Source organism: Uranotaenia lowii, chromosome 2 (genome assembly GCF_029784155.1).
Source record: "Uranotaenia lowii strain MFRU-FL chromosome 2, ASM2978415v1, whole genome shotgun sequence".
Classification (NCBI taxonomy): domain Eukaryota; kingdom Metazoa; phylum Arthropoda; class Insecta; order Diptera; family Culicidae; genus Uranotaenia; species Uranotaenia lowii.
Genome location: NC_073692.1, coordinates 355,045,716 through 355,060,643, shown reverse-complemented (window position 1 = coordinate 355,060,643; position 14,928 = coordinate 355,045,716). Strand labels below are relative to the sequence as shown.

At 37.1% G+C, this 14,928-nt stretch overlaps 3 protein-coding genes across 6 annotated transcripts in view; 1 reads left to right on the top strand and 2 right to left on the bottom strand.

The window, feature by feature from the left end:
• LOC129748667 (GTP-binding protein Di-Ras2) overlaps positions 1–14,928 on the bottom strand; it is a 454,908-nt gene that overhangs the window by 186,464 nt on the left and 253,516 nt on the right. The gene's annotated exons all lie outside the window — the stretch shown is intronic.
• LOC129748662 (alkaline phosphatase-like) lies at positions 4,400–7,620 on the top strand. The gene is made up of 2 exons (XM_055743334.1): positions 4,400–5,718; positions 7,093–7,620. The coding sequence occupies exons 1-2, from the start codon at positions 4,480–4,482 to the stop codon at positions 7,525–7,527; spliced, it is 1,674 nt and encodes a 557-aa protein (XP_055599309.1). The 5' UTR covers positions 4,400–4,479; the 3' UTR covers positions 7,528–7,620.
• On the bottom strand, positions 7,661–9,447 carry LOC129748665 (alkaline phosphatase-like). Its single transcript, XM_055743337.1, has 3 exons — positions 9,322–9,447; positions 8,088–9,262; positions 7,661–8,031 (listed from the first exon to the last, which is right to left on the bottom strand). The coding sequence occupies exons 1-3, from the start codon at positions 9,395–9,397 to the stop codon at positions 7,693–7,695; spliced, it is 1,590 nt and encodes a 529-aa protein (XP_055599312.1). The 5' UTR covers positions 9,398–9,447; the 3' UTR covers positions 7,661–7,692.

Sequence of the window (14,928 nt, the reverse complement as noted above, 5' to 3'; positions counted from 1 at the left end):
AATCATATCACCACTTCAAGTTTTAGTGGCGTGGTCTTGTGGTAGCGTGTTCGATTCTCACCACGAAGGTTGAGGTTGGACCCTCAAGCCGGACATTTTTTTTTTTCAATAGGTAATTTTATACTAAAGTGATCATTCTGACGCAATAAAAGTAGGAAATGTAGGAAAGAAGCAATTGAGCAGCATACTGAACAAATTTCGGCAAATATAGGAATCCAGCGCATGGCATCATGGCGGCACCATGTACTGGACATAGTAAATAATCAAGAGAAGGTGATATGAACCGATGCCAAGGGTAAAATTGAGATAGAGAGATATTTTTTTGCTCATTTTACTATTTTTGGAAGCTGAATTAAAAGGCCGCTGGAAATTGAATAAAAGGTCATTAAGACTTGTTTTGGAACTTGATTTTATCAATAAGAACTTAAGTTTTAAGCTGCATAGAACGTACTTCATATCAATGATGGGGCTGAGTAAGCTTTTTTGTACCTATTTTATGGAACTTTTGGTTGCTTGGAAAGAGCTTACGTTTTCTCGAGACAAAAAACTAGCTCTTAGCGAAAGGAAGCTCCGAAGACAAAAAAGGTTGGAGCGTTCAGCGAAGCTCGCTGAAAGAACTCGAAAGCAGTTCACTCTGGCAACTATTTGTTTTCTTCCTGATACCAATAGATATGCAGTACAAAAAAAAACAATATACAGAACCGTTTATAATTGTATAGAAATTGGAAGCACGCGCACTGTCACTTCGACTTTGAACATCCATAACTTTTGACTCTGATGATATTTTTTGATCAAGTTTTCTGCGTTAGATAGATCACCTATCACACTATTATATCACAAAATTTGAGATTTCTTTGTGTGGCCTGAGATACAGTAATTCTACGAAAATCGGACTTTTTGGACTTTTCTCATCCAAACTGTAATATCTCAGAAACTACGCTACATTTTTTGTTGAAATTTTGCAGAGTGATTGTTGAAATGTAAAGCTATCATGTCTGAAGTTTTTGAAAAGTTTTATCGATGGGATCAAAAGTTACGCGAGGTACAATTTTTCAGGCATGAACTTAAAAATGCGATTTCTATAGAATTTTGGACGATTGTTTTCATAGAAAAATCCTATTTTATGTTTAACAACCAGTAAATCTATTTCAACCAAAAAATCAAAACAATATTGCGAGATTCTGATTTCAAAACACAAATAGATCTTTAATTTCATTTTTTCATTTCATCATTGCTTTTGCCAGACATTTTTTGACTGATTTGTGGATGGAAACGATTATGTTCTCATAAATCGTCCAAAATTCTATAGAAATCGCATTTTTAGGTTCATGCCTGAAAAATTGTACCTCTCGTAACTTTTGATCCCATCGATAGAACTTTCCAAAAACTTCAAACATGCTTACTTTATACTTCAACAATCACTGTGCAAAATTTCAACAAAAAATGTAGGGTAGTTCCTGAGATATTGCAGTATGAATGAGAAAAGTCCAAAAAGTCCGATTTTCGTAGAGTTACTGTATCTCAGGCCACACAAACTCCAGAAATCTCAAATTTTGTGATATAATAGTGTGATAGGTGATCTATCTAACGCAGAAAACTTGATCAAAAAATATCATCAGAGACAAAAGTTATGGAAGTTCAAAGTCGAAGTGATAGTGCGTGTGCTTCCAATTTCTATACAATTATGAATGGTACTGTAGATCCCTCTTAGTAGCATCATCGGGTACATTCCATTTGGTCGGTATCCACCATGAGTCCTCGATATTCGTATCGAAACGAAAGCTAATTTATAAGCTTTTAAAACGAAATTTTCAGCTGAACAACTTTGTCGAATAACTTAACTTCGTACCTATCTTTGAGTTGAAAGAACCAAAACAAAATAAATTTTACCCGAGGACCTGAGAAACAAAGAAAAAAATTTTAGGGGAAATAAGTACTGAAAATAGGACACTCAATTAAAAATCTAAATATTCAAGATTTGAATTGGTTTTTTAAAATAATAGATAGTTATAAACTCCAAACCTGTATTTTAACGCTCTATGTGTGTGGTAAAACGTCCAAGCTAAAAATACTCGAATGGAATTTACGAAGCAAAGTTTTATGAGACTTTTGAGAAAACCTTTCGGATCAATTGACTTTTGAAAAAAAAAAACTTCAAAATTTAGAATCCTAAGAATTTATGTACCAAATCATATTCTCGAACCAAACTCTACTTAATGTTTAAACTCATAATCTTTCATTTCAAATCCGAAAAAAAATTAACTTTTTAACCCAAAGACATGGCTAAACTTCACCCAAATATCGAAGCAAACTGTTCTAGACCTTCATTGAATAAGACGAAAAAAATGAACGTTGAGAAAAACAAGTTTTTTCTGGGTTCTTAAAATACAAATAGTCGAGTCACAAAAAATTGACTCAACGGATAATCAAGTCTGACCTGTAGATTAAAATTTATTAAAAAAATAAACTAAATTAAAATTTAAAATTAAATTAAAAATAAAAATTATAAAAATATATTTAAAAAAAATAAAAAAAAATTCAAAAAAAGTAACTGGTGAGTAACCAGCTCAGAAAAAGTGACAAATTCACTAGAAAGTGACCAACTTTTAGCCCTACTAAGTTCTTCTCACGTAAAAGTAATAGAAGAATTCGATAAAAGTCGATAATCAATGTTTAACTTACATATGTTAAATCCTTTAATCAGTTTTTTATATAATTGAAATATCCACTTTCCAAAAAATAAGAAATTTATTTCTACTGGTTTCAAAGATCAATTCGTTTTAAAAAAAATCACCAAGAAATAAAATGGCATTGTTAAGCTGTTAATTTTATTGTTTATTTAGGCCTTTGATTCGAATAGAAATTGTGTGAAGCTCCACGTTTGAAATATTCCTATCATAAGAATTATGCATTTCTATTATGCAAGTTTTATGAAGATTAAAGATTTTGCATCGAACTGGAAACAAAAAAAATGTGGACAATTTTTGCAAAGCACTTGAATAAAAAGCTTTTAGATTATTTGGTTCTATTTTGTTTACTGTACATCTAAATAATATGGAATATAAAAAATGTTGATAAATTTGCGGTTTACGTTTTTATTGGTCAATATTTAGCAATAAGCAATTAGCGCTTTGGGCTTGAAGCGATAAACTTTTCAGCTCATTTAGCGGTTTCAACTAGCGATCGCTAACTTTGACTGAGTTAGTGATTTCAATAGCGGCGCTAATTTTTCAGTTAGCGATGCCGAACACTGTCCAAATTACACCAATGCAGATACTCTCCAATAGGCTAACTCCTAGTGATGCAATATCACCAAGTATTCAACTGCACGTTGCTTTTTTCGGACCACATGTTACTATTCAAAATGCCGTTTATACCCATACTATCGATGAAATCAATTTTAATATTGTTGACTTTAAATTTTGCTTCTGCTGAATACACTTGTATTCAATTTTAGACACATTTAGTTTTGGACACATATTTCAACATGTTTGATGCTCCACAACAAATGCTACCAATAAGTATATTGGAAAATAATTATGGTCCTTCAAAGGTCGCAACTACAAATATAAGTTTGAAAGGATTCAACTTTAATTGCACAACCGACGAATGATCTGAGAGGAAAATGACGCAAAAGTTTGAACCGTTAGTAAAACCTAGATAACAACCTTCAATTATTGTCAACGGTCAATGGCTTCATCTGAAGTCTTCTCTGAGCGCAAAAGGAGGCACGGCACGGCATTAGGTTTCTGCCATTCATCAGCTTCTCAAGCTTAGTTTGACACTGCGGTGGGGTTTCCCAAATGCGCATCATATTACAATCAACACACAACGAAGACAATTTCCATTTTCTGTATTGCCTCTACACGTGCCGTAGGCATATTTTTTTGTTTTTTGTTAGCTTACAATTCGATTAAATAAAAGGTTTATTTACTATCCACTTCCAAGTTTTTAAAAACTTAAAACAGAAAGCAAATATTCCATAGAACGAAATTTCTTAAATATAGCTTTTATCATCCCAAGTGTAAAATATTGTAAGTTTTTTGTTTTTGAGTTGATCATCGAGACTGCAGAGTCATCCTCAATATAAAATCAAATGCTATTTCAAACAATAAAAAAGAAATTTCAGCAATTAATTCGAGAATATGTCGTTCAAATTAGCCTTAAAATTGGTTTAGATCAATTGTTCCTGTAAGACGCTGCTCGCTTATATTGCCGCCAGCTAATGATAGCCTTTGACGATCCGAGACAGCAACACGCGCTTTTGTCACACCAGATTGAACCCATCATCGAATCTTATCAATGACTACAGATTAAGTACAGTTAGGCGGCTATCGAGGAGAGGATGCCACTCGAATCAGCTGGACGGCCACTTCAAAATCGTCCGGATGATAAAATAAGGTTTCCGTTCGGAGACCACTTGTCAGTTAGGGTCGAACCATCAACCGTTAAGCTTCGAACTGGTGTTGGCCATCCAAAATGGTGCGGGCTCTTTGGTTCAGTGTAGTGCTGTTGCTAGGTTGCCTGGTTGCTGGCTCAGTAGGCGACGAAGTTCGTCGAACTTACGACAGTGACCATCAACATAAGAGATCTGCACCGAAGAATACTCGAGCTGTACCTGGATATGAGGAAGTTGAAACGACTTCGGAACATTGGTGGAACCAGGCCCAGAACACCCTACGAAGTAAGTTGGATCTCAAAGCCAGTGCAAATAAGGCGAAGAATGTGATATTTTTCATTGGTGATGGAATGTCGCCTCAGACTACGGCGGCAACCCGGATGTATCTGGGCAATGAAAACAAAAAACTCTCGTTTGAAGAGTTTCCGTATTTGGCTACGGCTAAGACCTATTGCGTCGATCGACAGGTAGCGGATTCAGCCTGTACGGCAACGGCGTACCTTTCCGGGGTGAAAACCAACTACGGAATGATCAACGTTTCTCCCAGTGTTCCTCGGTACAACTGCAACTACAACAGAACCGAGGCGGAGTTCCACGGATTGTTGCAATGGGCTCAGGAAGCTGGAAAAGCAACTGGAGTAGTGACTACGACCCGTATTACTCATGCCTCACCTGCCGGAGCTTACGCCAACATTGCCAACCGTGATTGGGAAGATGATTCAGGTGTTCTGGGCAGCAGCTGTGACCCCACCAAGTACCCAGATATTGCGCAGCAATTAGTTCACGGAGATGTTGGCAAAAAGGTCAACGTCTTCCTAGGAGGTGGTCGCAAACATTTCATCCCGGAAACAGCTACGGATGAAGAAAACCAACCCGGAAAAAGGAAAGACGGTCGCAACCTGATCAATGAATGGAAGGAAACTCACCCCTCGAGTCAGTACGTGTGGAACAAAGCCGGACTAAAAGCTGTCGATCTCACCAAAACAGACTACCTGTTAGGACTGTTCGAAAACGATCACTGTCGATACAATTTGCATATCGACGAGCATCAACTGAACGATAAAGAGCCAAAGCTATCGGAGATGACCGAAACAGCTATTAAGATGCTTGCCGGTAAGTCCAAGGAAGGATTTGTGCTGTTCGTCGAGGGAGGACGTATCGATACGGCTCATCATGAGTCGTTTGTCAAACTGGCTCTGGAAGAGACGGCAGAATACTCGAGAGCGATTGCGCTGGCCCGGGAATTGACTTCCGTGGAAGATACGCTGATCGTGGTTAGTGCCGATCATAGCCATACCATGACATACAATGGATACACGGTGAGTAATTGATATGTTTGACGAAATTTCTGTTATGTATCGTTCTCTTGAACAAGTTTCTGAATCACTAAAGGATGTACCTAAATCATTTTTTTTTTTAAACTGAGGACTTTATTGTTCACAAAACCTCATTTCAAACCATCCTATCCATATTTTCCAAAAAACACTAACTTCGTTTGTTCGGAGTGAGCTAGTGTTTTTACCACCTTTGTTAGCCCTAAATTTTTGCGAATTCTCCGAAATTAATGCTAGATTTTTTTTTTCGTTTTTGCAACTTATCTGAAAATCTTCCTTCCTCTTATAGACTCAATTTTCAACATTTTTATAACATTCAAGGTTGAATTTTTACTGCGAATCTAAGCATGATGAGAAATCTTTCTTCTTCTTTTATAACCAACATAGCCAGAGCCCAGAACATATAAGTATCTTGGAAAATAGAAGACTTGCGCCCTTCGTTTTACTTTTCAATGTAATATCTGTTACATTATACACTGCATTGCAGATAATACCGTCAAATATACTGGAAAAGGGGAAGGAATAAAACGTGGAGTTCCCTGCCAAACGCTTTATATCTATCTGCATATGTACATGATTGAGAATTGGAACTTATAAAATGTTGAATAATGTAACGTTTAAACAGTAGGACATTAGGTATTTCATCAATTCCCATCCATGCATTCTAAAGTTATTCACAACACAAAGTGTTGCATTTTTTTTCGAATAAACTCCCTAGATATAAATTTTAACCATTTCAGTGCTTCTGGGTTAACAAACTCTTAATCTCTTCCTTCCCCCTCATCTTTTTAATTCAAAATCTCTTCCTTAAAATAGTACTAATTTAATCACAATGTTGTCGTCATGTAATGATTTTGATTTAGGAATCACAGATCATTTAAGCAAAGTTGACCTTGCAGGTGATAGAGTGTCATTCGCAAGTACTTGTTGTTGTTGTTGTATTTTGGGTTTAAAATTGGTCTAAGGTACCGCAAGCCCTTAAAAATGATTATTGCCAGTTAAAAATTCACAGGCTATTGTGTTTTCAATACGTCCAATAATGCGTTAAGTTTTATGGTATCTTTTACAATTGCTAAGCGACTGTTTAACTATGCCTGCAGCAATAAAAAATAATCAGTTTGATGAACCATATACTGCTTATAGTACCGTTTTTATGGTTGGTTCTTGGGACTTCCCCAACATGTTCACAGTTGAGTCTATGTTTTGTGTTTGTCTTTTATCTTTAATGTTATCATGATGTCTCGGTTCAGGTTTGGGTTCAAAGTTGGTACAAGTTGAATGATAACACTAAATATGAATGACATCCAATAATATTTGACTGTCAATTAATGATCATGCTTTACTTCTTTCTGTTTCCAGAAACGTGGCCAAAACGTCTTGGGCATTGCGGACATTAGCGGTGTGGACAATCTACCGTACAGCACTCTGAGCTACGCCAACGGAGAAGGTTTCTATCTGGCCTACAAGGACGGAAATCCAGCCGAACGGTTGGACATTAGCAGCTACAATTTCGACAGTTCCGATCAGAAATATATCGCCACCGTTCCACTGAGTGCGGAATCCCATGGAGGGGAGGATGTGGACGTATTTGCCAGTGGCCCGGGAGCTCATCTTTTCCAGGGTAATCTAGAACAGAGTGTGCTGCCGCACCTGATGGCTCATGCGGCAGAAATTGGTCACTACCGGAAGAATGAAGACGAGGATGACGATGATGATGACGCGGGTTCGTCTTTGGTCGTTTGTGTGCAAACTATTGTGGTGTGCCTTTTGGCAGCGTTCATTAAACGTTTTTAGTTTAGTTCTTAGATTGTAAGAATGAAGTGATTTTATAATGTTAAACAAATAAAAAGACACAAGGTCAACAAAGGTTTTTAATAATACAGTTAGTTGTATAATTTTAAAGACAAATATTCTAAAACTAAGTTGTTAAAATTAAAGTTAAAAATATATAAGCTCAACCTACAAATCACATGCCTTGGCGCCATTTCCAATGCACGCAGCAAACGCCATCATATGTGGAATGGTGTTCTGTTCATAAGTCCCCGTAAACAAATGAGACCACGGACCGGAAGCATACACTGCCACATCCTCCCCACCGTGAGTCTCCGACGAAAGCGGAAGAGTCGTTGGAAACCGGAAGTTATTGGGGCTGGTATCCATATTTCGAACATCTCGACGACCACCCTTCTCCACATCAATATGGTTCGAGAAACCTGGCCCATTCCCGTAGCTAATGGTCATGTAGGGTACCCCATCGCCTCCGGATCCCGCGGTTCCGAAAATGTCGTTTCCTCGGTTCTACGGAAGAATGAAAGTTGGAAAGGTTGTTCAAAAGTGTATCAGATTGGACTTACCGGATAACCTGCAAAGCTAACACTGTGAGAGTGATCCGAGGTGACCACAATCAGCGTATCTTCATCGCTAAACTTCTTCCTAGCAAACTCGATGGCCTTGGATAACTGCTCCGTTTCATCAACGGCATATTTGGCATGATTATCGTGATGACCGTGATCGATTCGGCCACCTTCAACAAATAGGAAGAAGCCCTTTTCATTCTTACTCAAAATATCGGTAGCCTTATCGACCATCTCGGTCAAGGTCGGTTCTTCCTCCATTTGCCGACTTATCCTATCCAAGTTGTAGGCGCAATGGCTTGGTTCAAACAACCCAAGTAACCTATCAGTCTGCTTAGGATCAACTGAGAGAAGATCAGTTCGGTTCCAAACATAGCTACGTGTTTCGCCTTCTTCCTGAAGTTCCAACCATTCGGTGATCAAGTCCTTACCGTCCCCTCTGTAACCTCGAGATCCGTACTCTACATCTAGGATATCTCGGTCCAGGAAGTTTCGTCTTCCACCGCCTAAAATAACCTTCAACCTCTTGCCAGTATCCCCATGAACCAACTGCTCGGCAATGTCTTCCAATTTCTCCGGATCACATCCATCGACCACCATGTAGTAATCATCCTCCCAATCACGCATAGCAATGTGGGCATAAACTCCGGCCGGCGAAGCGTGTGTAACCCGGGTCGTCGTAACCAATCCGGCATCCTTCCCAGCATCCATTGCCCATTTGGCCATCGAATGAGTATGAGTACTTTCGTCCATGGCAGCGTCACAATCAAACAACGGTACCTGACCATTAACCCCAATGGTTCCATCATTACCTTTGACCCCAGTTAGATAAGCTGTTGCCGAACAAGCAGAATCCGCCACCTGGGCGTTTATACAGTAAGTTTTCGACATCCCGATATCCGGAAACCTATCAAAAGCCAACGGAACATCCTCACCCCCGGCATAGACCCGTGCCATCGCCACCGTAGAAATGGACATTCCATCACCGAGGAACATAATCACATTCTTCGCCACATTTTCGTTCGGTTTACGATTGGCGTTCCGATCCACCGTTTCCTGGCCCAACTTAACCCAGTAGTCGATAGTTCGCTCATCGTAGGTACTTCGAGATTCCAATTGGTTGTGATCTTCCAGAAGGTCAGGATGGTACCATTCATCGGGGTGTTCATCTAGTTCTATAGAAGTTCAATTTAAATTTTAAAAATACCTCAAACATAGTAACGTTTTAACAAACCTATTTCCACCTCGTCGGAGAATCCTCCTGTTAAACTGCCCACTAAAATTACTAAACATAAACCGAGTAACCTCATTATAAGCAAGTGACTTAAGAAACGGGCCGACCCAAACTGATCCGATCCATTTTGGTTCAAAAGTATTTTTATAAGCTATTCGAGCTCTTCAAATTTCGATAAGATTTGTTTTGGCGCGTGCGATATTTTTCGGCCCAAACAATAAACGATTAATTAACACAAAATCGCAATTAGGATTGAATACGTAGTTTATCATTACACGATTCATACGGGATGCCGTGGTCACTTGAAATGATAGAACAGGTTTTTTACTGGTTCATGCACGAAATTTTCTAAAGCATGGATCACGATAAATCTGGACGCATTAAAAAGGGTTTCTCTCGGAGCTATGTAAACAAAATAAAAATGCTTTGTACTCCAAATGTAGGATTTTTATAGCACTTTAAAGAAAAAATAATGAAAAATATATTCCGATGTTGTTTTGATGAAATTTCTAACTTTTCGTCGAGTTCCACTCATCATAGTTTGGACACCCTATACGCTGACCTCAGCGGCCTTTTTGTTCCACAATCTCTTCAACTCTGTTGCATCCCGAGTCATTCTATCATTCTTCTTAATCTTCTGCTTGAAAATTGCCTAAATTTTTCCGATAGAGCGGAATTGAGGGCAGTTGGGTGGGTTGATGTTCTTTTCGACAAAATCTACCCGTTGTCCCAATACCACTGTTGTAGGTACCTCTTTGGTGTAGTTGCAGCCTGCCAATTCTGGCGAAAACTTTACTGGTCCTTTGTGAGATCTAATGTACGGAAAATCAGGCAATCCTCCTTGTACATTTTGGTGTCCATGGTCTTGTTTTTTACGAAAACCGGGGTTTTTCGCCCGCAGTTGCCAAATTTGTCGAGAAGCTTGAAAGCAAGTTGTCTCGTAATAGTAAGCATCCTAACTCAATCCTCCTGGGCAGGGATTGAAATGCTCTTGCTCAAGCGGCTGAGCATCAAAGCTCCTGAAGCTCGAGAGCGAAGAAAGCTGGAGCCAATTCTAGCCCACCAATAAATGCTCAAATTAAGCTCATACCTCTTCTGGCTCTAGGAGACAAGGTTTTGCGTTTTGCTTTGAGTTTGTTAGCTCAAGGAGCCGAAATTTCTTGAGCTTGCTGGCTCAGCAAAATTGTAACACTTGAGCTTAGTGATGTGTATTGACTTTGCTATTGTGGTGCTGTGTGAGCCAACGGTTTTTTTGTGCACCAGAAACTGTGAAAGTGCTTGTTGGGATTATTAACATGAATCTAAGGGATTTCTTGTAACTGGTAAAAGTTACCAGCACTAGTAACTATGAAATAGTAAAATTTCGAAATATTCGGGAAAAACGTCAAATGAAAAGGCTTGTTGTGAGGATTATAAAAAACAATGTTAGAGAGTTCTAGTTACAAGTAAAAGTTACCAGCACTAGTAACTATGAAATAGTAAAATTTACAATTTTTCGGGAAAAACGCCAAATGAAAGGGCTTGTTGCGAGGATTATTAAAATCAATGTTAGAGAGTTCTAGTTACAAGTAAAAGTTACCAGCACTAGTAACTATGAAATAGTAAAATTTACAATTTTTCGGGAAAAACGCCAAATGAAAGGGCTTTTTGCGAGGATTATTAAAATCAATGTTAGAGAGTTCTAGTTACTAGTTAAAGTTACCAGCACTAGTAACTATGAAATAGTTAAATTTACAATTTTTCGGGAAAAACGCGAAATGAGAGGGCTTTTTGCGAGGATTATTAAAATCAATGTTAGAGAGTTCTAGTTACTAGTTAAAGTTACCAGCACTAGTAACTATGAAATAGTTAAATTTACAATTTTTCGGGAAAAACGCGAAATGAAAGGGCTTTTAGCGAGGATTATAAAAATCAATGTTAATGTGTTAAAAATTTGTAAGTATTACTATTCCAAAGTTACTAGTGCTGGTAACTTTTACTAGTTACTAAAACTCTCTGACATTGATTTTTTTTTTTTTAAATATGTCTTTATTTGTGCCAATTCATCATTACATTTATATTACATTATTACATTAAATTAGGTGTTCAGTTCAATGATGAACTGTCCAGAGCCCTATAGTATATTAATCACTATAATTTATTTATTTGCATTAATTTTGCTGAGTGCAATCAAGTATTTTTATATAGGAGAACATCCTGTAATGTCAAAAACATTTTAAACTTACTACTAAAAACTAAGACTATCCTATATTAAAACTAATTATAGAGAGAACGAATCTCTGCGATGGAAGACTGCATCGATTTGCCTCTGAAGTTGGAGATGATTTTGTTGGCCATCTCTTCGATAGATTCAATGCCCGCAATCCGATGAAGATCTTCGGTGCTGTGCCAAGGTGGAAGCCGCAAAATCATTTTCAGAACCTTGTTCTGAATCCTCTGGATGGCCTTCTTCCTCGTCGCGCAGCAGCTAGACCAAATCGGAACTGCATACATTATCGCTGGTCGGAATACCTGTTTGTAGATTAACATCTTATTTCGCAGACACAACCTGGATTTCCTGTTGATGAGAGAATAAAGAGATTTAGTATATTTATTACACTTAGATTGAATATCTTCAATGTGATTTTTAAAAGTAAGATTCCGATCAAGTGTAAGTCCCAGATACTTCACGTGATCAGACCATTCTAATGAAACCCCATTAAAAGTTATGGAATGATTTTCATTAGGTTTTAAAAATTGAGCTCTTGGCTTATGGGGAAATAAAATAAGTTGAGTTTTGGAAGCGTTAGGAGAAATTTTCCACATTTTCAAGTAATTCAAAAAGGAATTTAAATTTTGTTGCAATCTACTGCGTACCACCCGTAAATTTCGACCTTTGGCTGAAAGCAAAGTATCATCAGCAAATAATCTTCTACCTTTTCCTTCTGGTACATCAGGAAGATCAGAAGTAAAAATATTGTATAAGATTGGCCCAAGTATACTACCCTGAGGGACACCAGCTCTAATGGGTGTCCTTTCAGAGCATGAATTTTGATAGCTTACTTGTAAGGTTCGGCTAGTCAAATAATTTTGAATAATTTTGGTGAGATATACAGGAAAATCAAATCGAGCTAATTTAGATACTAAACCTTTGTGCCAAACACTGTCAAAAGCTTTTTCAATATCAAGAAGAGCAACACCAGTTGAATATCCTTCAGATTTGCTAGCGTTAATCATATTAGTTACACTCAAAAGTTGATGTGTAGTAGAATGTCCATGACGAAAACCAAATTGTTCATCAGGGAAAATAGATTTCTGATTAATGTGAATCATCATTCTATTCAAAATTACTCTCTCAAATAGTTTACTTAAAGAAGGGAGCAAACTAATTGGTCGATAACTCGAAGGCTCTGAAGCATTTTTTCCAGGTTTTAAAATTGGAGTTACTTTGGCATTTTTCCATTTATTTGGAAAATAAGCCAAGTGAAAACATTTATTGAAGATTTTAACTAAAAAATTTAAAGTGCTTTCAGGCAACTTTTTAATAAGAATATAGAAAATCCCATCTTCCCCTGGGGCTTTCATATTTTTAAATTTTTTGCAAATCAATTTAAGTTCATCAATATTTGTCTCATGAGAACTTTCAAATACATTTTGTTTAGAAAGAATATCATCAAATTCAAGGGAAATTTGAGCATCAATTGGACTTACAACGTTTAAATTAAAATCATGAGCAGACTCAAATTGTTGGGCTAATTTATGAGCTTTTTCTGCATTCGTTAAAAGAAGTTTATCCCCGTCTTTCAAAGTAGGAATTGGCTTCTGGGGCTTTTTCAGAATTTTAGTTAATTTCCAAAAAGGCTTTGAGTAGGGTTTTATGTCCTCTACTGCTTTGGCAAAGTTTTCATTACGAATGAAATTTAAACGACGTTTGATCTCTTTTTGAAGGTCGCAATAAATAAATATCAAATAAGGATCCCTAGTACGTTGATATTGGCGTCGACGAATGTTTTTCAGTCGTATCAAAAACTGAAGATCATCATCAATTAAAGGTTGATTAAATTTATGTTTAACTTTAGGTGTTGAAGCGGCTTTAGCATTGACTATTGAAATTGTCAAATTTTCTACAGCCAAATCAATATCTTCTATTGAATTAAGTGGAACGTTTACATTCAAATTACGTTCAATAAAATTCCTATATCGCTCCCAGTTAGCCTTTTGAAAGTTAAAAGCAGATTTTAAAAGGTTTTCAATGGGACTTTGGGATAAAGAAAATGTTACTGGAAGGTGGTCTGAATCGAGGTCCGCATGAGTAACTGATTGACTACAATGCTCGCCTAAATCCGTTAGAACCAAATCAATTGTGGAGGGATTTCTAATTGAAGAAAAACAAGTATGCCCATTAGGATATTCAACAGTATAATTACCTGCAGAGCAGTCATTAAACAAAATATTCCCATTTGAATTTGATGAAATATTATTCCAAGATCGGTGTTTTGCATTAAAGTCACCAATAATAAAAAAATTAGATTTATTTCTGGTGAGTTTTTGTAAATCTCCCTTCAAAAAATTTTTCTGTTCACCGCTGCATTGGAAAGGCAAATATGCGGCAACAATTATAATTTTCCCCATAGAAGTTTCTAATTCAATTCCAATTGTTTCTAAGACTTTTGTATTGAAAGAAGGAAGAAGTCTAAACTTGAGACGACTATTGATGACAATAGCTACACCCCCACCTTGTCGATCAAGTCGATCATTTCGTAAAATTTTAAAGAAAGCATTGCTTTTCAAGTTATTGTCTGGCTTTAAAAAAGTTTCAGTGATGGCAGCAATATGTATGTTTTGAGTTTTCAAAAATAAAAAGAATTCATCTTGGTTAGCCAGCAAAGATCTAGCGTTCCAATTCATAATATTTAAACATCTATTTGGATATATGAGGGAATCGCAAAGTCATAATAATTTTGTTAGCATAATTAAAAGAAGTTTGGAAAGCTTCAAACATTGAATTTGCTTTCAACATAAGTTGCATCATTTCCATTAAATTTTGATGCAAAAATTTTAATTTTTCCTCAGTAATCTCACCCAAATCAACAAAATTGTTAGGATCAGAAAATGAAGGAGAAGAAAAAGTATTTGAATTTCGGGGATTTTCCCAAGCCTTCGCATGAACGTTGAGACTTGGTTTTTTCCCATTTTTATTAGTTAAACCTGAAGAGGGCAACCCATTTTCAACCACCTCTGAGAACGATAAACAACGAGTCTGGGGCGCAGAATCAGCCCAGGTAACATTAAAATCACTTCGGGTATTACCCAGCCGTGATTCCAATGTAGACCGAGGCTGAATGCGAACAGGCAGGTTGTTTGCCGGTCTGACGTGTGAAGACGAAAAAGAGGAAGGAGGAGAAGAAACTTTTCTGGAAACTTTGGGATTTTTTCTAGAAGCAATAATTTTTGCCCTGATGGGACAGTCTAGCGAATTCGAGGAATGATTACCTGCGCAATTTGCACACTTAAAAAATTCTGTTTTTGGCTTATCGCCACCAAAAAAGCATTTAGATTTTTCATGATCGAATGAGCCGCAAAACATGCATCTGGCATTCATTCTACAATTTTTAGTGCCATGACAAA

What these genes read in the sequence shown, in the direction of transcription:
- LOC129748662 (XM_055743334.1), top strand. Translation starts at nt 4,480, where the DNA reads ATGGTGCGGGCTCTTTGGTTCAGTGTAGTGCTGTTGCTAGGTTGCCTG. An exon ending in TGACATACAATGGATACACG is followed by an intron (nt 5,719 to 7,092) that starts GTGAGTAATTGA and finishes TTCTGTTTCCAG; the next exon opens with AAACGTGGCCAAAACGTCTT.
- LOC129748665 (XM_055743337.1), bottom strand. Translation starts at nt 9,397, where the DNA reads ATGAGGTTACTCGGTTTATGTTTAGTAATTTTAGTGGGCAGTTTAACA. An exon ending in CTCCGACGAGGTGGAAATAG is followed by an intron (nt 9,263 to 9,321) that starts GTTTGTTAAAAC and finishes GAACTTCTATAG; the next exon opens with AACTAGATGAACACCCCGAT. An exon ending in TTAGCTTTGCAGGTTATCCG is followed by an intron (nt 8,032 to 8,087) that starts GTAAGTCCAATC and finishes ATTCTTCCGTAG; the next exon opens with AACCGAGGAAACGACATTTT.